The 25,411-nt window shown below is 39.6% G+C and overlaps 2 protein-coding genes across 3 annotated transcripts; one reads left to right on the top strand and one right to left on the bottom strand.

The window, feature by feature from the left end:
• Positions 1-102: 102 nt before the first annotated feature.
• kif2a (kinesin family member 2a) lies at positions 103-14,310 on the bottom strand. 2 transcript variants are annotated; one of them, XM_014008417.1, is made up of 21 exons: positions 14,123-14,310; positions 10,392-10,486; positions 9,327-9,449; positions 7,379-7,433; positions 6,989-7,105; positions 5,534-5,634; positions 5,351-5,446; positions 5,208-5,262; positions 4,948-5,110; positions 4,544-4,634; positions 4,342-4,405; positions 4,183-4,274; positions 3,967-4,109; positions 3,634-3,838; positions 2,795-2,905; positions 2,642-2,709; positions 2,291-2,416; positions 1,570-1,717; positions 1,367-1,468; positions 1,129-1,264; positions 103-1,012 (listed from the first exon to the last, which is right to left on the bottom strand). In XM_014008417.1, exons 1-21 carry the CDS (start codon positions 14,181-14,183, stop codon positions 927-929), a joined length of 2,238 nt encoding a protein of 745 aa, XP_013863871.1. In that variant the 5' UTR covers positions 14,184-14,310; the 3' UTR covers positions 103-926. The 2 variants fall into 2 exon arrangements, with proteins under 2 accessions (XP_013863871.1, XP_013863872.1); XM_014008418.1 differs by lacking the exon at positions 2,291-2,416 and having other exon boundaries at positions 14,123-14,309.
• A 2,405-nt stretch (positions 14,311-16,715) lies between these two features.
• unc45b (unc-45 myosin chaperone B) lies at positions 16,716-25,084 on the top strand. The gene is made up of 20 exons (XM_014008416.1): positions 16,716-16,836; positions 17,390-17,551; positions 17,645-17,681; positions 17,796-17,971; positions 18,062-18,151; positions 18,247-18,414; positions 18,525-18,690; positions 18,836-19,006; positions 19,091-19,262; positions 19,374-19,674; positions 19,782-19,876; positions 20,716-20,857; positions 21,176-21,316; positions 21,411-21,538; positions 21,645-21,711; positions 21,823-21,936; positions 22,840-22,955; positions 23,051-23,168; positions 23,244-23,399; positions 23,489-25,084. The coding sequence occupies exons 2-20, from the start codon at positions 17,390-17,392 to the stop codon at positions 23,759-23,761; spliced, it is 2,793 nt and encodes a 930-aa protein (XP_013863870.1). The 5' UTR covers positions 16,716-16,836; the 3' UTR covers positions 23,762-25,084.
• The last annotated feature ends 327 nt before the right edge of the window (positions 25,085-25,411 follow it).

The following is a 25,411-nucleotide window of genomic DNA, read 5'->3' as shown; positions in this document are numbered from 1 at the left end:
TTTTATTATAATAAAACACGGAACTTGTGTTTTGGTTCCATTTACCTAAAATATCTGAAGACTTAACAGGACGAAAGTTATGCTGTAAAAACCACAATCAAGGCTCATTAGGTTGATTTTAATCTGATGAAAGCAGCTCCATTYATTTATTTGGACAAAATGTCAGAGAAGTCAGTCAAAAAAMAMMAACATTTAATTCATCCAGCATCACGTCTGGTGCAAACACTTAGAGAAACATAACCAGTGATATTTCAACAGTTTTCACTATACATTTATTAACAGTTCTTTCTAGTTTCTGCAGTRTAACAAAGTTAAATGGGTGGGACATGAAGTTTTCTGTCAGCTGCCACAGGAGGTGACGTGGCACMGACTGAAGCAAAACTACAAGAGCTCTCAGAAACACAAGGAAGGAAACACAAAGAGCAATAATGCAATTAAAAGATTTCTTCCAAAGTGGTAACTCGGGAGGGGAAAAAGTAGATTTACTTACATGAAATATGATGTCACGATGCCAAATGAGGACTCCTAAGCAGTGGTGTGTGAGCTATCAGTGCACATGCAGACACGTCAGCCAGGAACCAGAACGCTGGTTTAGTGTAGTAAACTTTGAAACATTAAGGTTTTATTTTAAAGCAGACCAAAAGAATTCTGCCAAGTATAAAGAAGTATAAAAAAATTAAGAACACTGAAGAAAACTATATCTCAACGAGATAAAGAAAAATGAACAAAAAAAAAAACGTATTTCCCGATTTTTCTAGTAGGATCAGAGTTGAGTCGGTTCTGTTAGGAGACGTCATAACTGAAGTCACTCAKTGAGCCTGTTGTGTTACAGTCCTTCAGAGCTGCCAGTCACAGCTGAGGCTGTGCCAAACGTCTAGTGGGAAAGTTTTTCTCTGTGCCACTTAAAACTCTTCTGCCTGCGGTCTTTAAAGCGCACGTGGCCTCTTGGGATTGATCTGCTTACTGGCTTGCTCCTCCTCCTGAAGTGCAGAGCGGAACGACTTCACTTTATCTGTTCCAGGGGACAGAGATGGAAAAACATTTAAAAAAAAAAAACCATGCCAGTCACATGACACATCTTAAAGTTTACCAGCAGGCCACATTCTAGAACGTTTGAGGCGGTTATACCTCGGAGCTCGGAGAGGATTTCTATTTTTTGGTCTAGGATCTGCTCGAGCTGCGTGGCGTACGACTCCACGTCGTAGTCCACCTCCTCCGTCATCTCCAGCAGCACCTTTTCATCCTCCAGCCACCGGATGGATTCCTGTTCAGAAAAGACAAAGAGCTGCTAAACAACAGAATTTATATTCACTGACAGGTCTTCGCCTGCCTTTATGAGACGAGCTGGAAAGATTCGAGCCTTTACCTGGAAAACGGCTCGGTGGTCCTCCAGGACCTGCTCCTCCATCTCCACCAGCTGAGACACRACTTCGTGAAAGGTGAAGAGCTGGGGAGACACCTCTTCTTCCTGCGACCCGTTTAGACAACGTTATTGCAGCTTCTGATCTCATCTGAAGCCCTCACTGAACGGCCAAACGAAACGGTTCCTGGGAGAACATCTGTACTCACGTTTTGCTCACAGAGCAGTTTGAGGTCGTCTCTCTGCGGTGAGATACTCAGCCACTCCTCRTCCAAAATATCCAGCTGGTTGATGCCGTGGATGTTGGGTCGGCCTCCCTCCATCACCTGGTTGGGGTCCACTGTTAGCTCCTTCACCCTGTAGACGTTACAGAACTAGTCAGGAACTGTGCGGGAGTTAAAGGGGGGATTAAAGGGGCTCACGGTTTGCATATTGAAACAGCATCATGGCAATAATAAAGTCGTGCAAACAGAAAACAAGTTGACATGGTCAGAACTTGGCTTTGATGAGGTGTAATGGAGCAGATGAGGAATTAGTGCCATGTGCCCATTATTTAGGTACAGCAGTAATTAATTAAGGCTCAGCCTATTAGGAGGATCGCCTGCTGAGAGTCGGCTCAAACACAACCTGTACTTAGCTAAAGTCAATTTGAAATCAGCGTTTTTGTTTGGACTACACACTTCCTGCTGTCACACTCATCACAACTGAGCACAAACTCATGAGGGCAGATGGGCGTATTGTTCTGSAGGGGTGGGTAAGAGGAAAATGTTTTAACAGCGCAGCAGGAGGTGAAAGTGAAAAAAGATAGGGATGAAAAAAAAGGGGTCAGACAAAAACAAAGAAAAACCATCGTCCACAATGACCAGCTGATGAAATGAACGATGAGCTCATGGAGGTAACTAATAAAAAATAGACGCATGCAGTGTCGACCTGCTGGGAGAGGTCGCAGCAAAGTCAACAAACTCAAAGGTATTGGCGGGCGAGTGCTCAGGGCGACTTCCCTGACCGCCCTGGGAGAAGGGGATGTCTGACGGACTGATCCCAAACTCCTTCACCCTGCGCACCGGCACGCGAAGGGGCGGAGCAAAGGGAGACAAGAAGAAAGCAGGGAAAAGAAGAGTGAGAGGAGTGTACAAAGAGTCAGAGGAAACTGAAGAGATCAGAAGACAATCTGACATTAGCATCATTATTACATGTAAACTAAAACTATTAAAGGATTGTAGCTGAAGTAAAGAAGTTCAGATATTTTCGTCTCTATAGGAAAGCTCAGGATATTCCCACCTGTTGGCGTAGCGTAGTGTGTTGAGTGTGTTCTCACAGGACGTCATGCCAGGAGAAATTGTTGCAATCTGAATTAAMGAAAAGTAAACAGATTAAATCTGTGATGGAGAACTGATAACAAGGATAAATAATGTACGCAGAGAGAAAACTGACCATGCATGTGCGCGAGTTCTCCCCGATRAAAGAGTCTCTGAGGACCTGGGTGAGCTTACTGGCCCTGAACGGAGTGTGAGGTTTGTTACGACCAAGAGCTCGGATACATTCCTGAAACGAGAGCAAAGCAACGTGAAAACACTGAATTTATCTTCKTCAGAGTTGTAAAGTAACTAAGTACAAATACTTTCTTACTGTACTTAAGTAGAAATTTTGGTTATCTGTACTTTACTTGAGTAATTATTTTTCAGCGTACTTTTTACTTTTCCTCATTACATATTTACACAATTCTCTGCAATTTCTACTCACTACATTTTTTAAAAAGGTAAGAAGTAGAAAGTCGTTACTCTGATTTTATTCCAAGTTAAAAAAAATACTATCCTGATAAATTATGTCTCCTGGATAGAGTGAATTTAATTTTGGTTGGATGAGAAGTATAAATATTCTGACACCGCTTGTACACAACCCATCACAGCTGCACGCCGTTAGAAAACAATATTTTTTTGGAGAAGTCACCTCCCAATAAATGTCATTTTGGAAAATCTAACTGCTCACTTTTACTTGGTACTTTTACTACTTGAGTAGATTTTGTGTCAGAAATTTACTTTTGATACTTAAGTACAAAACATATCAGATACTTTAAGACTTTTACTCAAGTAATATTTTTAGAGAAGACTTTAACTTTTATCAATGTATTTTTATGATAAGATACTTGTACTTTTACTCAAGTATCACTTTGAGGTACTTTAAATAACACTGATCTTCTTTACCAAACTGAGAAGAAAAAAACCCAGAAGCAGCCAGTACGCTGCAACAAAGCCACCCCACAGCTCACAAACCTTGAGGGCCAGCAGGCTTTTGTTTATTTCCGCTCCCTCTAAACGAGTCTGCCGGTCGGCGCTGGACGTGTCGGCCCCCCTCTCGTTCCCCGCGAGGTCGATGAGAGAGAACTTCCCGTGCATTTTCCCCTTCCTTCGAAGAATGATCTGGAAGACGGCGTGGCTGCGGGAGGAGTGAGCGTTGGCTGACGTCTGCCCTGATGTTCTGGGGGGAAAAGGGAGATAAAAATATAAAAGAAGATAAAAACAAATCAAGAACCTGAAAATATGAACAGGTAACAGATTAAAAAMAAAGGTGGGGCTTTAACCTTTTACAAACTAAACCTCTCATACCTGCAGCTGTTTCCCACTTCGATCAGCTTCAGGACATCCTCTGTGCATTTGACTTCTTTCTCCTGCAGGCCCACAACCTGCACCTGCTGCTTCCCGTCCTCCAGCACCCTCAGCTTAGCTTTACGATTCAGCAGGTCGAACACCTGCAAACACCGCGGTCGTTATCGCGGAGCCCCGGGGAGAGGTCGATAAACAAACTGCGAACGTGTCACTTGCCTTTCCGCTGTAGATTTCGAAAAAGGTCGCATACACTTGTAGTTCTAACTTCTTGTTGTTGGGCTTCTTCAGCATGAGAAATACATCCCGAGCTAAACAAAGAGATGGTTTCATCATATCAAAACAAGCCCCGAACTAAAAAAACTAAACAACACTCACCTGCTAATGCATATATTCCTTTAGAGCAGTCTTGGTTCTTCCCAGAGAAATCTCCACCCATTGTCTAAAATACACAACACCGTATGAGATGTCAGCTTTATACTGCTGTTCTTTTTTAAATAAAAGAAAAACTCTCACAATAATGTCAGAGTTTTTTTTTCCCTGAGCATTCATTAATCTGTTCAGAGCCACATAAACTCACATGTGTTTTACCGCTGCCTGTTTGCCCGTAGGCAAAGCAGGTGGCCATGCCTCGCTCAAAAATGGTCTCCACTAGAGGTCTGGCTGTGAACCTGCAGGATGAGGTGGAACAAAAAAATATATATATAATCCAACTTCATCTACAGGAGAGAGAAATTTATCATAAAGAAAAATAAATGTTACCTTTTAATTTAAAGCAATAAATTATCTTTTACCATACTATTACACTTTTATTCTTGCTATTATTATACAGTTTTATTTTTCTTATATTTCTAAAGTACAGTAATATAATTGTATTATTTGTAATATCCTGGATAGCAGCCCGTGGTTCAGAGAATAGTGTAAGAATGCAGGTAAATAACCAGTTTGTTTTGGTTTAATCCTTCGTTGAGTTGCCTTACAAACCTGTACACCATCTCATTGGTGGTGCTTTCATCGAAGGCGTAGTCAAATCGAAAGGTCTGGTTCTCCAGAAAGCGGGTGAGGTCCACTTTTTGTTTCGGTTCATGAACCATCACTACATCTTTACTGGGAATGGTGATCACGTCCAGATCCTTCATCGTCACCTCTGGAGCAGGACAGAGTTCAAAACGTTCAATTATAAACTCTGTTGGAGAATTAAGACTCACACACAGGAATGACTTGTGCTGCATTAAAGTTCCTACCTTTCTTATTGAGGGGACGTTTTCTTACACAAACACATATTCTGTGCTCTTCGATCTTGACAGTTAACACGAGGAAATGTTATTAATATTAAGGTCTCAAATTACCAGTGATAATAAATCTATAATTTGGGGTCACTACTCACCATGTCTGCTGTGGTCAGTGGCCGGTAGTCTAGACTGGCTCGAAAGTCTCTGATCATGTACATGATCTCATAATTAGGGATGGTAGTATCCACCTCCTGAAGAGACACAAGCAGAGACAAAAGGACAACTGCAACACAAACTTATTGATGACAGAGTTGAAGATGTGCTCCATGTTGCTCTACCTGAGCTCTCTTCTCTCTGAGCTCCTGCTGCTGAAGCCGGCGTCTCTCTCTTTTCTCCTGCAGTTTCTCYACCTCCTTCACACAGTTGGACTTCCTCCTTGCTATCGTTGGAAACAGGAGAGAAGCGTATCGTCTGCGTTTATAAAAGCTCTGTTTACTGTTTGTTCACTGCCTCCTGACTGAGCTTCATCCAAGTTGGAGGAAATCACTGGGGGACTGGAGACGAAGCTAAATGATGTTCATAAAGAGGCTGTAAGTGTTTCTGGTGAACACCAAATGTTTTYTTTAATCAACAAAAGACTTTTAAAAATGTGTCAAAAGCCTGAYCGTCATATCAAACATTTTGATTGGCTTTATCAGACACAGCAGGGCTTTTAACTACAACATGTAGCGTTCTATTCATTTAAAAGCATCTAACACTATTGTCTCAATAGATTATCCCAGACAGAGCACACCCACTGGTTAGTGTTTTAAATGTATCCCATCAGGTTAGTAAATGAAAACACACGTTAGCATAAWGTCAGTACAAATCAGTTCCCACCACAGCTGCTGCAGCTCCCGTGTCCCACTGCAAACCTTGACTAAACCCTGCAATACAGTTCCTGTCTCACGCTGGCTCCAGTCCCTGGAAACCCAGACGGATTATTAATCTGCTCTAATCTGGCAAAAATATGAGCCAGGTCAGCACCAGGACAAGAAAGTAAAACAGGAATGCTGCAGCACCCTAACTGCGGGTTATTCAGATCCATACGGATTAGGCTGGTTGGGGTTTATCGAGTATAATCTGAATAACAGTACCGTAATCTGAATAACAGTACAGTAATCTGAATAACAGTATAGTCCAAGAAGCKTCTCCGTGTGTGAACTTGTGACTCAGCAGAACTCAAACTGAGAAAGGTTAGTGTACTCAAGCAGCAGCACAAATGCCTTTTAAATAATACCCAGAAAGCCCGTCTGATGGACGGATTACATTAGTGCTGCTTCATCTCAACACCACAGCTCAGAGGAGTGAAAAGCTTTGGCTCTACGACCTTCATGTTAGACTAGAACGCTCACAATCTATCAGCAGATCTACTGGAATCATCATAAAGAGCTGAGGGTGGGGGGAACATGGAGGTGATACATACAAAGCTGTCCAATCTCCTTTCTGGACATCAGCTGATGTGCGGATTCTGTGACGAGTGTGAGCAACAAAACATCATTATTTAGAGTTTGAATTTTTTTTCTTTTTTTGTCTAAATATATAATTTTAACCAAGAAAAGGTTCGACACTTTTTACTTTTTGACCATATTTAAGACAACTCGGAGAGTTTTATTTGCAAACATCTTTTATCCTTTAAATGTTCAAGGGTTAAAATAAATTTAAATACAGAACTTCTCTCTCTCTCTCTCTCTCTCAAAAAAAAAGATCTTAAGTTAACTGATAAAAGAACAGCAAAATGCTGATCATGTTACCATTTTGTAGTTGCTGCTGTGTCTGGATCTGAGTGGGTGGGGCAGGCTGCGGGGGCGGAGGAGGGGGAGCGGGCTCCGGCTGCTGAGGCTGTGGAGGTCTGGCCCGGGTTGGAATAGCTAAAACACAAAAGCCACAAATGTCAACATAAGACAGGTGTCACCGAGACCCAATAAATAAGCTTCACGTTAAAAAAAACTGCATCTGTTTTTAATTCACTCTGACTTTATAAAAAGTGTCTTCATGTATTTTATGAAAGCTTACTAAAACTTTAAACTCATCTGCTAAAGCTGTGTTTATAGAGGGCCAGAAAACTTAGCTTACATCGGTCAGTGATGTGTTTAATGTGTAGTAAACATTGTAAATAAAATTCAAAACAAACTGGAACAAACCTCTATTGTCTTTGGATGGAGTTTCATTTTTAACAGGAGCTATTGTCCGTCGGTTCTGTAAATAAAAAWAATAATAATAATAATAATGAGCCTGACTGTTTTAATTAAACTTCAAATTTATTTACCAAATATTTGGTTATCCCTGAAACAGTTAATGGTTATATCACCCAAGAACAATCAATGTTGCCTCTATAACCAGTCTTTGTATAAAGATACATAAAAAGAATCTGATTAGAAAAAATTACAAAGATCTCATCTAATAAAGAGACAGCACCGTTAAACACACAAAGCAAACATTAATTTCGGCCCTGTTTACAGGAGAATGATCTCTGGAAAGGTTAGTGTTGCTTCAGTATTTATATATTGTAAAAAATAAACATGGATATTGAAGTGCTTGGTTTTTTTTCTCTGTAGTTTCCATGCCCACATTTTACAACTGAAACAGCTTGTGAAAAAGTAACAGTCTAAAGCAGGGGTGCCCAACCAGTCGCTCGCAGCTGGTCCCCAGGTGCCCGTGAAGTGCAACCTTGCTGCGGAGCCTCTAGCGCCGGCTCTGAGCGTCAGACCCCAGAGTGGCTGTCTTATTTGAAAGCTCTGGTTCTGTCCTACAAGCTGATACTTGAATGGAGTCTCTACGACGTTCCTCCGCAGAGCTATAAGCAAATTACGCACGACTTAGTGCATTTTAAGCGCATTTTTGGGAGGAAATTTCAACCTTCGTTTGCTTCTCCCGCGGGCTCTGAGCATCGGATCTGGGAAAGTGAGATGACTTTGGAAAGCTACGGTTCTCCTCTACAAACTGGAGATGGTTGCAAGGTCCTGGGACGTTTCCCTGCGGAGCTATTAACCAACGRCCGGCCGAAAAAGGCGCTTTGGCGGTCGATACAGTACTCAATTTACTGCGGAGCCTCTAGCGCCGGCTCTGAGCGTMGGATCCAGGTGTGAAGGAAGAGGAAGAGAGGAAGGAAGAGATCCAGTGAGGTGGAACCGCAGTCATGCGTGCAGCACCCGCTCTCCTGCCTGGATTTAGCCAGAAACCCCTGGCGGGCGATATTTCTGCAAAAATGCATAAAATTCAGAAATCCACCTGATGGATCACATCCAGGCAATAAAAGGAACAGATCTGATCAGGTGAAACCGGTCCTGGAAGTTCAGCACCGGGTTTTATAGCCGCTTGCGAGAGAGTTTTATATTGTGTGCTTTGATTTTGAAAAAAAGGGCAGTACTCTTGTGGTAGCCATGTTGACCCTGATGGTTTTTTGTTTTGTTTTTCCTCCCCTGTATGGAGAGAAGAGAGGAGATGAATAAATGGAGAGGAGTTCCCATGCTCCAAAGTTATTTGACTCTGTGGTTCTCACTGGACAGGTTTCAGCCCTCGCAGCTCGCACATTACAGGGAGTACTGATTGAAGGAGATAAAAAATGGTACTTTTTGTTCAAGCATCACTTTTATGTTTCTCTGTCAGTAGTTAAGTAAGGATTTTATCTTTTCTTTTTTTTGTAGGTAAATATATGGTTAAGTAGATAGTTTTGTTTGACAATACTTTAATTTAAATAAAACTAACAAAAAATTACATTCTGTTTTATTTACTTTAAAGAAGTGAGGAGTAGGGAGACAAAATTATGTTTTTTGATACTGAGACTGGACGAGTAGCTCTCGGCAAACTGCCAACTTCAAAAGTAGCTCTTGGTTCAAAAAAGGTTGAGCACCCCTGGTCTAAAGTAAAAAAAATAATAATCTAAACCTTTTTATTCAGCTTCCTCCTGTTGGATTTTTACTGGTAACATGACTCACGGTGAATGTGAAACTGGAAACGATGTGTAATCTAACAATTATCACATAATTGCAGGTCTAATCTACAGTACACACAATACATGTGACGAGAAAACTCAGATCATTTCTACTTCCTACTTTACTTGTTACTGTTTGATTAGATGACATTTCTAACCTTTGCTATTTTGTTGACCTTCACACATGTGGATATAGGAGGGGGTGGAGTCTCTGGGCTAGGGGCAATCTCTTCTTCGGGAGCCACATCTGGATTAAGTGCAAATATACTTTCCAAGTCAATCTATAAAAGAAAAAAAGAGCAGTGTTAACTAATTATATACAGTATGTTCATGAGCTAATATCTGATATTCAAAGTTAAAATAATACTATTCATTCTTAACACAATTAAACACGAAATGTAACCACAAAACAGGATTTAAAAAAATAATAATTCAGACATGAACTTGAGTGATTTAATTTGAGCAAGAGACAAACATTGTTACTTAAAAAATAGTGTTTAGCCATATTTATGTAAATATAAGATATTCAGCAGAGGCAGTGATTTTTTATTTTAAATGTATGCTTGAACATTTTTATCTCTTGTGAAAATGTACCACTTAAAAACGTTCTAACGCAAATACACTCCAAAATGTCTATGACTAGTATCACAACAAGTTAAAAGTGCTCAAGTATTAAACAGCTTAGAAAAGATCATCAAAAAAATGACTGAGATGAAAACTCTACAAAATTCAAAATTCATATCAATTCAGCTTGTGGTCTGCATACTGGTGACTTCCATCTGGCCTACCAATGAGCCCCCCACCACACACACACACACACACACACACACACAAAATATTTTAACAGAGACAGTAGGGAAGAACTGCTCTGATCTAGGCAGTTCTTACCTTCTTATATACGAGAAAGCGGCCCAAAGTTACAGGCAAATGAAAGATTTCTCACTTTTTTTATTCAGTATTTATTTAATATTAGTCCTCATTTATAAAGTTGGTTGTGCTTTAAATACACACTGAACATGACCTGATTAGCAGGTTGTGTAAGCTTTATGCACATCAGTGTACAAGAAGGTAATGTCTGGTAGAAACAAAAGAAAAGCACACAAGTTATATAATTACAACAGCTGTCTCTGGATGCATTATTCACTGGAGTTGGAAATAAACGTGCAAACTGCTGCTGCTGGTGAGGGTGTTCTGTCAACAAAAAGTGCTAAATTATAGCTTACCTCTTTCCCCTTTGTGTCCCCATTTTCTATCCACTCCACAGTGACACTCTCGTTGTCCTCATTTAAAGACGTCACCATTGCCTGATGAATACGTCCTGTAAAAGAATCAGACAAAAAGGTGCTCAAATATCAGATCTGCAGAACAAGAAACAGGACAGTTTAAGCTTCCAGAGCCAACGTATGTTTTATACAATATCGGTGACAAATTTTTACACAATTTGGCATAAATAATTGCCATGCGAGGGCCACTCACTCCTTAGCAACTTAGAGAGATAACAGAAAACAATATTACAGAATAATTCTGACGCATTTAAACTTTTGCACACTCTTTCCCTCAMACAGTCACATTATAAATCAATTTAACAACCACAGTTTTAAGTATTACAGTTCATTCATGGTGAGGAAGCAAATAAAAAGCTTTTTTATTTAGCCAAGTTTAACAAAGTAACACCTTTTTCTAAATATAGAGAAAATGTCTCAGTAAAATTAAGAATCTCTTTTTCAAGACAAAAACCCAGGCCAAGACACACAAATATATCACACAATAACAATAAAACTACAACTGATATTCTGCAGATCTGTGAATTTGAAGATGTAATAAAGTACATGCAAATAAAACCATATTCAATTTAATTTAGTGCACATGGGGAAAGTCTACATGTCATGTAAGACTGAGCTGTTCTGGTTCTAATCTCAGTAAGTTCTGACCGTGAGGACTGATTAATGACCATTAGAGCCACAGACAACCACAGCTGCTGCCGGTCCCCAGGCTGCTGTGTGTGCAGCCCGATAACAGCTGTAAAAAGCCTCTTCAATCCTTTCACATTTGCCTGCATGGATTTTACTGCCTACTGTAAGTTCTCATCGCAGCCCAATAAAACATCATGTTCCAGTATCCATTATTCAGAGATACGTTTGGAGTGAACAAAGATGCTCCAGTGCTTTGAACGGCTGCACCTTTTACTGATTTATGAAAATATTTCACAAGGCAGAAAAAGTGGATCTGCTGCCTTGTAGTCATTTCTGTGAATCAGAGGTTGAACCTTTTAGTTTTATGACATTATGCTGCTTAGTGTACATAAGGATATTTTTAATGAACTGCATGTGTGCTAGAAATTGGGGAAACATCATTGGTGAGGAGAACGCCACTTTACCAGTTCGTCAGTAATCTTTTTGCTCCAAGTGCGGAGTTTCAGAGAGGTTTCAAGTGCACACCATATGTTCAGTGGATGACACTGTACACCTCCATGTTCCAGATGAGCTGCTGGAGAGCAGTGCATTATGGGGTTTATACTGCCAGCCTTGTTCACACATTTTAACCTTATACTAACAGCCTGAAATGCGAAGTTGCTAATTTGTCTTAGCTGATTTCCTATAAGAAAATTTAATTCGCCATCCACATCGTCCTACTTTTATTTTTATCCTTATATCTACACCTCTCAGACTGGCTTAAACTTAGTTCTCCAAGCTCTGCTAAACAAAGCCTTTAAAGCATCAATTACTCCACAGAAACAGACAATTATTGATATATGCTTGACACCAAATCCCTGAACAATAAATGCTGTTAACTGGGGTGTAAGAAAATATCGATACACTGAAATATCGCGATATTTCATTTCACGATACTGTATCAATATTCTAAAGCCCTGTATCGATTTTTAATTAAGGTTTAAAAWKKYMAMCCTTCYTGCMAACCATTCATTTTTATGTTGTAGTTCAGCCTCTGACCACTAGTTGGCAGCAGTGAGCCAGCCATTTGGCTCCTCTACCTCTTGAGCGCCAGAGAGTAAGAGAGCATTAGCATTGTAAGTAAACATTAGCTTTTCTTTCTTTTTTTTTTCAGTAAGAGGTTTTTATTTAATAGAATTTTTGGACAAAAAAATCGCAATATATCATAGTATGTTGCCTTGCTTACAGTATCGCAATATATCGAGATATATCGTAACGTGACCCCTCTTTTATGATATGTATCGTATCGCCAAATTCTTGCCAATACACAGCCCTACTGTTAACAGACTTTTAGATGTAGAAAGAACATCTCTGTAATGATCCACTATAAAAGAGCCCAAACGAGCAAACTATAATGCTGTGTTTTTGCAAAACTAATCCCATTAGATTAAAAGAGAGAAATTACTAACCTATAACCAAACCAAAGCACTGGTGATAAAATTGATCAAAGTTAATTTATTGTCACCCCAAGTTTTTTTTTTTAATCTTTCTTTGAACAGAAAACAATATGAAATGAAAACGGCAGGGAGGCTAAGGGAGAGTCCTGGCAGAAACAAGGGAGCTGGCTTCAACAGATGGGGTGTTGGCTAATAGCCTGAATTTGGCTTGAATCTGGACCAGCACTGCCACTAAGTCCCCAAGAGAGGCCAATCCCTACACTGGACACAACAGTAACCAGCAGAAAACTGACAGAAAAAAAAACATACTTCTTTGTCTAAGCTTGTAGTGCATTTGTTCCACATTTACTCCTCATCTCTGACTTGTAACAAAYGCCATGGATAAAGAAACTCTTCAGACAACAACAGCAATAAAAAGTAAGAAAAAAAACATATTTTAACACTGAAGTTACAGATGGTTTGTCTAAAAGATTGTTTTTTGTTTAGGGCCTTATAATAATCCAATGACACCGAGTTAATACATCATCCTTGTCTGCKTCCCTTCAAAATAAAAGCAGAACAAACACACAGGGAAGGAGGAATAAAACTCACATTCACAAAGGGAWGTGTCCTACCAAGAGGCCTCTCCCTGTCTGTCCACTCATCAGTTAACCCTTTAAAAGAAACCTGGAGCTCAAGTGAATCTACTGTAACTACATTTTATTCCAGAGTCATCACAACCACATCATGCAGTACTTTCGTGCTTCATTGACTACACTTTACTCACTTATTACCACGTTAGCATGTATTTATATATAATGTACTTACATATAACTTGACACCCTCATACAATCAAAGCCTTCAAAGCACGATCGTCACTCTTAATTTACATGTGAAAAGCAGGTGTGTTTGTGGTACACGCCTGTCTGTCCGACCATTGTCTTGTCTTTCATCTTGACATGTCAATGCTCAAAAAGACACATTTGATATCAGATGATTCTCAAACAATTTACAGGCTTGAGATCTGTTTGTGACCTTAGGATTGACTACAAGAGTGAAAATATGTACTCAAAAATGCAAGCTACTCGTTACCCAATTGACAGTGTTTAAGTTTCGCTCCAGAGAAACTGATGTTAAACGGCACCCAGGTTAGCTTAATGGTTAGCTAAGCGGCTAAAGCTAATGTTTCCCGGCTTCTTAAGGCTAGCTTACTTGGCTAGCTAGCCAAGCTATTCTAAAAACATACATAACATGAATGGGGAATGAAATACTTGAGTCATTTAAAATGCATCACTATTATTATGCTATTGTGGTAATTTAGTATTTTAATTTTGCTGCATGCYGTTATCAAACATRAWAAATACAGCTGCGGCAAATTCTGATMCTAAATCCACGACGTTTGCTAACAAAGATTATCCTTCTCCATTCAAATGCTAAGGCTGTGATGAAACTCTCCACCCTGGCCCTGGCACTTGAATATTATYATCCGGGTGCAGCTAATGCTAACACGGACGTCACGCTATGCGGATGAACAACGGTTGCTACATTCAACAAACCCGCAGCAAAGATCTAAAACAACTTACAGAGTGCGACAAGAAAAAGGAGCGGACAGGTAATGAAACTTACCATCACTCCGCTTTATTTCCACGTAAGTACCAACGACTATCTTCCCAAAACTCGATGCCATTCTACATCACTTTAAATTGACAAATAAAGGACTACTAGCCGGGTATCGAAGGCTCCTTCGCCGTTTTTTGATTTGGGGAGGGAAGATGCGGGCAACAGAATGAGGTAGCATTAAAAAAAAAAAAAAGCTACAGAACCATTTCCGTTCCCGGTATTTTCAAAATAAAGTTTGTGTGTTTGCTGCAGACAACTGTCAGATACAACTTGCACATTAGACAACATATTTTATTCAATTAAATCAATTTACAAGTAAAAAATTTTCATTATTTTGTTTGTCTTATTTTATTTAGCTGGATACACTCTGGTTTGGACAGGCAGCAACATTAACAACAAAACTAAAATTACCATAACACTGAAATTTGCATATCATAAACTAAATTAAGTTGTTGTCAAATATAAAATAGGTAGATGAATTTGAAGAAGTAGTCTACTTCCATATGCCTAAAACGTCTGTATCAAGTTGCTAAAACTGTTGATTTTATGCAGGAGGAGCATGTGGGCCACCGTAAGTTTTGTGTTCTTAAAAAAATTGAAAGTAAAAATTTAGACTTCCAATATTTTTCTAAGTTAAAACTGAAAAATAGATCACACAGAAAAGCTTTGTGTGTCAAGTTCGTATTTCATATCGACAGGCTTAAAATCGGTAGAAATTCATGTAGTAATTTTTGCACAAATTAAATAGCCTACTTTTCACAAGATACTCATAATTCAATTGTTTTACTTAATGATGAATCTGAATTAATTCACTTAATTTTCACCAGTGTCATGAATAAACCCCTAAACAACACTAACATGATTAATACTGTAAACTGTATGTGGATGAATGGTACCACCTGGTGGTGATTGCACAAAAATACCCACATTTGTTTAATCWCAAAGCCCAGGAAGCTTTTCTGCTGAATTTATATTCCAAGCACAACTTTGTCAAAGTACTAATGAACTAAGCTGAGCTGAAACGTCATACAAAACATTTAGATGTATAAATAATGTTTGTATATCTTTAAAATAAACTCAGACATGCACAAATTTTAAAAATCTCTCAACAAGCTTCATGCCACACATATTAAACCTACTTTACCTTTCTAAACAATTGAACTGATAACTGGAAAGAAAAGAAAAAATAAATAAATAAAAAAGAAACAAACAGTCTGATAACAGTACATTTACCATTGTACAAAATACAGTTAATGAAAGTAAATTATCAATAAGTCATTTTCAGTTTCAAGTTTTTTGTTTAGCTCTTTTTCAAAGAATGGAAATCATAAAATAAACAATAGTACATAAAAAGATTTGCACACATACACATAACTGAAAAATTCAATCAATATTAAAGCAGTGGTTTAATATCATACCTTCATTCTTTCTGGCTTCCCCAAACCTACAGTATAAATTTAATCCATTTGTCATGTTAAAGTAAAAAAGAAAAAAAACACCTCTTTTTAGCTTTATCATCATCACGTTATTGCCACWCAGGGACAATAATGTTTTCCCTGTGTGCATGTGTTTATTTGGCCTTTGTGTTAGCAAAACATCTCATGAACCAGCGTACAGATTTTCATTAAAGTTTCCATGAAGTAACACACATCTGATTACCATTTGGAGTCAACCACATTCAATTTGGCAGGCACCTCTAAGCAACTTCATCAAGCATAAAAAAGCTATAAATTACTTTTTTTTAAATGACTTTGATCTGAAGTTTGATGTGATAATAACTGAGAACTCAATAATCTGAGCACTGATTTTGCAAGATTTCACAAAATTGTACAAGATTGTGTCCTTAGGTTTCACCAAAACTGCCATAACTTATTCTTTCTTATCATATGATGATCTTAATTTAAAACATGGTATGAAAGGCAGCGGGCGATATGCATTTCTTTATGAAATGTTAGGCTGTTGAGATGAGAGAGCATATAAAGCCACTGAAATACAAAACCTGAAAACCTTTATTGATGCACTTGATGATAGWTGCCAATCAGATCTCAATAGTTCCCGCACTAGTTGCACTTTTTCTTCCCAGTAAACTGTGCAAATTGCATATGAGAACATCCCATGTCTAATAAAAGTTTTAATTCTTAACAGCTCTCCTAACTTTTACATGTTCACCTCCAGCTCCTGAAGTGCGAGATCGTTCTAGAAACTACCAGTTTCTTGTGGACATGCAGTTGTCAATCCCCCCCACCAGTGTCTCCACACACCCGCTCTTKAACCCCCTCTCCCAGCACATTGAGCATTTGCTGGTGAGTTCTCAGCTGTCCGTTCCCTAAATAGACCTCATCAGGAGCAGACCACCTGTAAGGGAATCTCTTAAACGTAATATTTTTGTATTTAAAAAAGTTTCTTTTTTCACAGAGACTTTAACTATATCACTAACTCTGAAAGAATATTTGACGTAGTTGTTGTTGACTTTCTAATAACTCAGTGCATTGTGCTTCCTCTAGGGAYTGGTTGTGATTTGGTTGGACCCCCTTTGTCTCATGGTTGGACCACATTATCTCTGCCCCCACTTCATTGACTGTCGCTATAAATATGAACTAAGGCATGGGTGGGAGAAAACRTCTGACGAAACACTTGTGACTGGAGATCCAGATCATTCACCTAAGCTCGAAAGACAAGAAGGAAGACATCAAGAGTAAATCAAGACACACAAGCTGAAGGTACGGTACAACCTCCGCAAAGACTTTGGTTTTCCTCWGGGTGACAGGTTACAGAAGCAGAAACAAGGTCTGCATTAGAAATGGGTATTTGTTGTGAGGCTCAGACTGGGGTGTGAGATGATGTCCAAATAAGGCTTGAATGGAGGCCATGTAAAGTTACAGATAGCACATGCATGGCCATTTGCTTCAGGAGACCCATCAGGACAAGAATCAATAGAAGAATAATTTAGTTTCAACTGGTAGTAAAACAGTGACAGATTATTCTGCCTCTGCTTGTAAAAATAAATGTGACAAAACTAAAAAGGACAAAACTGTGAGATGTGTTTGACTGATTTAAACCATTTTGTTCTTGTTCAAAATGTTATGTTTTACAAGTCAAGAGTGTATGGTTTCCCTACAGCAGCTTACTGCACGCACTCACCATTGATTGTTACAATTTGAGCAGAAAGCCGACAGACAAAAAAAAGGTCAAACAAAAGGCTGGTAATGAGGTTGATCTTTTTACATGAAAAAACAAAAGATTCATTTTGTATGTCATCATTTATTTTGGCAGATGGGAGACCCGATCCAACTAAAAGATGAAGGTAACAAACACTTTCAGGCGGGAGACGTTGACAAGGCCATTGAATGCTACTCCAACGCCATCAAAGCATGTCAGGACAAGAAGGTTCTGGCTGTTATTTACAGGAACAGATCTGCTTGTTWCTTAAAAAAGGTGGGAACAAAAATAATATAAAACAGGCTCATGCTGAGCAGATTTGAAGCTTGAAGTTCAGATAATTTCGTTAACTTTCTTCTTTTTACGCAGGAAAGCTATGCCAATGCAGTGTCTGACGCATCTAAAGGTAGAGCGATCATTYAAGAAATTAAAGCAAATGCTTGTCATTCAGTAAAGCAATTCCACCAAGACTAAAAACCATTTGATATCACGACTTTCCCTCTTCCTTACTGGTCCACAGCCATCGATGAAGATTCAGCAGACATTAAAGCCTTGTACCGTCGCTGTCAGGCTCTGGAGAAGCTCGGAAAACTGGACATGGCTTTCAAAGACGTGCAGAGATGCGCTACCCTCGAGCCAAAGAACAAGACGTTTCTGGACACTCTCCGCAGGCTGGGAGCGGAAATCCAGGCAAAGGTCAGCGCTGAAAACATATACTGTAAAGACTGCACATTTACATCATCTGGAAACAAAAGGGACATAAACAGTCTGACATTGTCTCCACAGCTCAGGACAACATTTTCCACAGATTCAAGGGTGCAGAACATGTTTGACATTCTCCTCGATGAGGAAATGGAGAAGGAAAARATGGAAAAAGTRGGCACTTTTAATCRTTTACAGCAGATATAAGTGAACAAAGCCAAGGCAGTGGCAGTTTTATACAGCGTTCTCCTCCTGGRTCATTTCTACAGGCGGCCAACAACCTGATCGTGCTGTCGCGGGAAGACGCAGGAGCAGAGAGAATCTTCCAGAGCAACGGAGTGGCTCTGCTGCTCAACATGATAGAGACGGGCAAGGCAGAAATGATCCTGGCGGCTGTCCGCACTCTGGCAGGAATGTGCACGGGCCACAAAGCTCGGGTGAGTCCAAACACGGGCAAAAAGCCAAGAAACCTTCTCTGAATACTCTGAACTTGACATATTTATTACGTGTACAATAACTCCCCTCAAATAATCCTTTTCCTAAACAGGCGATGGCCATCCTTAACATGGTGGGTGTTGATAAGATATGCAGCATCATGGCTCTGGACAATGAAGAAATTGCCCTGGCGGCCTGCAGCCTCTTTCAAAACATCAATGACTCGCTCACTGGGGCGGACACTAGGGATTATGGGAAAGAAGCCTCTTTAGTTTTGGGTAAGAAAATATTATTCATAGAGAATCTGAGTTTAACTGACACATATATTGCTTGTGCTTCCAAATCATTGATTTATTCCCACACAACACAAACATTTGTGTCCATTTGCCATTGGTTCATTCACGTTGTGATCATTTCTTGCAGATACAGCCAAAGATTTGAAAACCATCCTTCTTGCTCTTCTGGAGATGATTGCCAATAAAAAGGTGTCTGGCCATGGTAGAGACCAGGCGYTGAACCTGCTGAGCAAGAACGTGCCTCGCCAAGACAAGAAAGAGAAAGACCACTCCAGGACCCTCTTCACTATAGATCACGGTGAGCTGGACGGTTCCGTTCGGTCGCCTGTTTTAGTGTCTTAATGAAACTCAGATGAGAGGTCTGTGTTTTTTTTTTTTTTAGGTCTGAAGAAGATCCTGAAAGTTTGTGGTCAGGTTCCTGAACTGCCAGACCAGCTGCCCCTGACAGAGAACACACAGCTGATTGCCAGTATTCTTCTCAACAAACTCTACGACGACCTGAAATGTGACCCAGAGAGAACCAACTTCAGGGACATATGTAGTGAATATGTCAGGCATGTCATTACAAAAACACACATTTTCATAGCTTTAAAGGAGTTTTAATATAAATGTTTTTAAACTGGATATTTTTCTTGTTGCCTTTATTCTCCTCCTCGTTGCCACAGATCCAAAATCGACCCCAACGACATGGACAAGTCCCTCCACGCCATTAACACCATCTCAGGGATCCTGCAGGGCCCTTTTGAGGTTGGGAATTCCCTGGTGGGACAGCAAGGGATCATGGAGATGATGGTAGCGCTGTGCGGCTCCGAACGCGAGGTGGACCAGATGGTGGCCGTGGAGGCGCTGATCCACGCTTCCACGAAGATGAGCCGTGCCAGCTTCTTCATCACCAATGGTGTGTCTCTGCTGAAGGACATCTACAAGAAGACAAAGAATGAGAGGATCAAGATTCGTGCTCTGGTGGTGAGTGCGGACAAAGCGGAACTTCACTGTTTACCGCAGATCCAAAAGGGAGATTTCAAACACATTGAATGAGTGATGGAGCTTTAACATGTTGACGTCTTCTGCAGGGTCTCTGCAAACTGGGTTCAGCTGGAGGTGATGATTATGGCTTAAGGCAGTTTGCTGAAGGCTCCACAGAGAAGCTGGCCAAGCAATGCAGGAAGTGAGTTCACACATACAGATACAGATAATTGTCAAAAATCGAATTGTCTGCACAAATTCAGTGTGAATATTGAGTGCTGAATGGCTACTGAAACTGCTGAGTTATTAAAGTAAAAAACAAGTCACACAAGAACAATTAGGCAACTTATGTTGACTTATGAAAAATTTGTTATGATTAATCATATTGGCTATATATTTAATATAATAGTTAGCACTATGGTATGTATAGGCCGAAAAGAGGTTTCCAGTAGATTTTTTTTAATTCCATCTTCAGCTTAGACATCTTTAGTGATGGACAAACTTTTCATAAATTGGCATAAGTTGTCTAAAATGTTATAGTGTGGCAGGATCTCAAATAAAAGCTAAAAACACAGAACACTAACTAAAAGTCAAAAGTATCAAACTGCAAGCTAAAAGCTAAAAGAAGATTAAAGGCTAGCTAAAATCCACAAGCAGAATGATAACTAAAGACAGAAAGTAGCAAAAGAAGACAGATAGATCAAGCTTGATGCAGATTTCAAAGAGAAGGTTTTTGAAGGAATTGAAATAAAATTTCAAAATTATGTCAACAAGGAAACTGTTTACAACATTTTGAAAAGTTTAAAAAACAAAAGGCATGGCACTTATCTCCTGAATGAGCTGAATATTATCATTAATCAAAGGCTAAAATACCACAAAGTACGCAGCAGATTGCAAAAATGTGAAAAAAAAGGGAAACCCAAGACTAACCAATCTATTTTCAGATTTTAGTACGAGTCAATGAAAGCACCAGTTTTTAACTATGAATCATTATAAACACCATACGTACATTGTTAAATGCTTAATTTTCTTCCTTTCTAGGTGGCTTTGTAATCCTCAGATTGATTCCAAAACAAGAAAGTGGGCTATTGAAGGTCTGGCTTATCTGACGAATGATGCTGATGTAAAAGATGATTTCGTGGAAGATGAGCTTGCAATGAAAGCGATGTTTGAACTGGCTAAGGTACACCATAAAACTTACAGTATTATGAAACCCTATGTTTAGATAGAAGTTGTTCAAAAATCCCTTGTCTGCTGTTCTGTTCCATGTTCTGCTCAGGAATTTTTATTATTAATTATGCACATATACAATGTGTTTTTCTCCACCAAATTGGAAACAAATATATGATTCAAGTGCAATCATAAGTAGGTCAACAATGTTAAAGAAAAACCCTACCTGGTACATTTTTATAGAAAAAGTAAAACTAAACCAGACAAGGTAGTTGCATGCAAAATTTGATTAGACAGAAAATAACAAATCTGGTTTTCTTTGTGTTTTCAGTCGAGGGATAAAACAATCCTGTATGCAGTTGCTTGCACCTTGGTGAACTGCACCAACAGCTATGATAAAAAGGAGATCATCCCTGAGCTGGTCCAACTGGCCCAGTTCTCCAAACAGCACGTCCCGCAGCAGCACCCCAAGGTAAAAGCTGCAGAAGGAACTCGGACCACAGTCCTCGTTCAAGTTCACAGGAAACCTCACCAGTTCCAAAATGCATATGTGTTTCTTTTTACAGGACAAGAAAGACTTCATAGAGAAGAGAGTGAAAAGGCTGCTCAAGGCTGGAGTCACATCAGCTCTCGCTGTCATGGTCAAAGCAGACAACTCTGTCCTGACTGACCAGACAAAGGAGCTGCTTGCAAGGTAAGACAGCCAGCCATGTATGACTAACAGGAAATGGGTCAGAGAAAAACTTCAGAGAAAATAAATGCATGTCATTTTTTTGTGTGAACCCTCTCTTATTCTGTAGGGTTTTCTTGGCATTAGCAGAGGATCCCAAAGATCGTGGCACAATCGTTGCCCAAGGCGGTGGAAAGGTGTGTCCTTGAAAAAAAACCCCTGCAAAATCATGCACTGCTAACCAGTTTTTTTTAATGTTTTATAGGCTACTTTTGCGGTTATTATTAAATCTTTTGTTTTGTTCTCAGGCTTTGATACCACTCGCTCTTGAAGGCACGGAAACAGGAAAGGTGAAAGCAAGTTTCGCTCTCGCCAAGATAGCCGCTGTAGCCAACCCCGAAATTGGCTTCCCTGGCGAGAGGGTAAGACTTTCAAACTGTTGCTGTTTTATTGTTTTATCATCAGACAATCTGACATCAGACAAACTTTCGCAGTATTCAGATCTGGAAAAGCTCGCAACAAAAAGAAAAATCTTTCTTTTGAAAGTTTATGGCCCTGCCCTGATCGGGTCCGGGTCTGACCAAATCTACCTAAAAATGAACTAAGAGTACTGTATTTGTGCCACATCTGGCACAAATACAGTATTTCTATAGCACCTGTGGGCCACCTCCGACATAGATCTGTTCTTGATCTGTTATCCAGATCCACCCTGGTTATAGGCTGCTTGGGGGGGGGGGGGGGGCCTGGGCCAAACGCTCACCACTAATTGACTCAGAGGAGATAACTTAATAATAAAAATAATTGTGCTGATAAAGTTTGCAACTGCGCTGCGACGGCAGGTTGCCTTGGAGAAAATGTAATGGAAATGAAAATGCAGCCAGACAAGAAAACTGACACAAACACTTCTTTACATGTTTCATTCCCCTCAAAATAAAGTTGGTTGTTAGCTACATTACTTAAACATTTGCTTTACTCACCATCTCCCACATAAAAGACTGGGTTTAGAGAACAATCTGTGCCGCTGTTCCAAACTGTGCTCTTGTGCCTGTGTTTATTATTGTAAAGCAGTTGGTTTTACTAACCATCATCATTCCTAATAAATGATTTAAATAATAAAAAAATCACAGGTGAAAACTACTAAGTAATTGTTAATAGTTGCTTGACGATGATGCCTGTCATTCAAGGTGTGTACAAACAGAATGCAAGGTGACGAATCACTCCCACGGCCCTCATATCTCAAAAGTGAATCTTGTGCCCCTGGGTTGAACAAAGCTTGTTTACAAAAAAAAAACCTGTTCTCAGTTGCCTTTTCTTGTGACTCACAGGTTTATGAAGTGGTGCGGCCTTTAGTCAACCTCTTGCAAACTGACAAAGAAGGAGCACAGAACTACGAAGCTCTCAGGGGACTTACCAACTTGGCAGGATACAGCGAAAAACTAAGGTCACTGAAGAGAAGGAAGTAGTGGTTACATTATGTATGTAATTTATTTTGCAAAAGAGACTTTGTTTCCACTGTTGTGGTTTTTTTTTCTGCAGGGTTAAGATTGTGAAAGAGAAGGCTTTGCCAGAGATTGAGAACCATATGTTTGAAGAGAATGAAAAAATTCGACTGGCTGCCACTGAGTGCATGTGCAACCTTGTGACATGTAAAGAGGTGAGAACAGATGCAACATGTGGACACTTTGATTAAACAGAATGAAAGATAAAAATAAATATGTGTGCGTTTTAGGTCCAAGCTCGTTATCTTCAAGATGGGAATGATAAGCTGAAGCTGCTGGTGCTGCTGTGTGGAGAAGATGACGACAAACTGCAGATCGCTGCAGCCGGAGCTCTGGCCATGATCACTGCTGCTGAAAAGAAGCTCTGCACCAAGACGACCCTGGTGGTACGTACAGCTGTGATCAGCGGTGCCAGACTGGAGGGTCTGTTCTACAGCGTCAACATTCTGACTGAATCATTGTTGTGTTCCAACAGACGGTCCAGTGGCTTGAGATCCTGCAGAGGTTGTGTCTCCATACCAACCCTATGGTCCAACACCGGGGTCTTGTGACGGTCTACAACATGCTCAACTCTGACGACAGCGAGCTGGCTAAGAAGCTGATCGAGAGCGAGTTGCTGGAAATCCTCACTGTGATCGGCAAATCGGAGGACAATCCCAAGAGGCAGGAGGCCATCGATGTGGCCCGCATGTGCCTCGTCAAAGCCATGGATCTGGGTCTCATCAAGCCCTTCACAGGTCCCTCCTAAAAGGCTGGAGCAGCAAAGGACTCATTGTTTTATCTCCTTGGTTAAAAGAGACTGTTTTTTTAACATTGTTTTTCCAAATGATTCATCAACCTGCTTTTGATTTTCTTATATACATTACTACTTTTGGGACATTTGTTAAGTTTTGGCAAAGTGATAAATAGGCTTTTTTTAATAATTTCCACAATGAATGATAAGTTTATTTGTGCTTTTGTTTAGTTATTGAAAAATAATGTTTATTGTGTGAGTTTGCTGAACTGCATAATTCTTAAACGAACTATTCATGTTTTGCTTTAACAGTTTGAGCCAGATGATACCAATGAACAGCCCCATTGTCAGTTCAATTCAATTCTTTAAAGCAACTGTCAGATTTTCAAAACTATTCACATTCAGCTGTGGCAGAGTGATTAGGGGAGTCATCCTGGAACTTGAAGGTCACCGGAAAGTCATCGATCCCCTGTTCCAGACGTTTCAGTTGTTGTGCACAGTTGTTAAGTTTAAGACATTTACCATTCTTTACCTAAGTAGAAGTATAGATACCGGGATTTAAAAATACTTTTTTGGAAGTAGATATATCAACTCAAACTTTTTACTCAAGCAAATGTATAAAAGTACTGGTTTTAAAACTACTTAATGTATAACAGTAACAGTAATGTACATTAAAAAAAGCCATCAAGAATAAAAGCTTAGGCCATGCCACTCCCCACCCCCCCATTTTTTTTCTAAAACCAATAATGAGTTTGTTAAAATAAAATGTTAATGTTGAAAAATGTGTAATTTACTGACTAGACTACTTGTTTCAGTCATGTTATACAGTATCTCTGCCATGAACATCTTCATTCTAGGCAACATTTGTCTGTTTTGTGACATGATTTACGTCATATAGATGTGATGGACCATGCTCCATCCAGTAGGGAGTCAGAATGGTACATATACATGTATATACTAACGGTTTACAAAAAGTATACTTCTTAGGACTAAGTGGGTCCACTTTAAGTTTATGAAAGTATACTCAAAAGTGTACTGAAAGTACTCTTCTAGGTATACTATTAGTTTACTGTGTAGGGGTCACCTCGGGTCAAATTATCAAGGAACTGTCTTGGACTCTCAGTCCTCTGATGGGCCTTGGAAGGGACAAACTCTGTTCCACTTAGAACTGTATTTAGGCCACCCCAGGTAGCCTTAACCTCAAAGAGATATTGTTCTGTCTACCTGGTCGTGTCCTGTTCCATGTTCTTCGTCTACCTCCAAGTCAAAGTGAGTTTTGCTGTATTTTCAGCCTCCCTGAGTTTTGCATTAAAGGCCTTGTGTTTTTTTGATTTTTGACATCTGCCTGTGCCCTGGGTTATTTTGTCGGTCCTCACAGCCACATTACTTTGACCTCATCCAACTCCTGGTGAACAGTTACTACACCATCAGGCAGAAACATGTTGCCATATTACACACCTCACAGCTTAAAAAAAGTGTCTGTTCATCAGAAACTGACTAAGCTCATTCTCTTCAAAGGCCAATAATTAAACAATACAGAAAAAATACAGTAAAGTACAGAATAAACTATGGACTTGCATTTATTTTACAAAATATTGTCAATCTTATTGAGCACAATTTTGTTTTAAATTTTAATTATTTTAGTTTATTATGTATTTCTAAACG

Source organism: Austrofundulus limnaeus, unplaced genomic scaffold, assembly GCF_001266775.1.
Source record: "Austrofundulus limnaeus strain Quisiro unplaced genomic scaffold, Austrofundulus_limnaeus-1.0 Scaffold49, whole genome shotgun sequence".
NCBI lineage: Eukaryota > Metazoa > Chordata > Actinopteri > Cyprinodontiformes > Rivulidae > Austrofundulus > Austrofundulus limnaeus.
The sequence above is the reverse complement of the archived record's forward strand: the minus strand, read 5'-3'. Positions and strand labels throughout refer to the sequence as shown.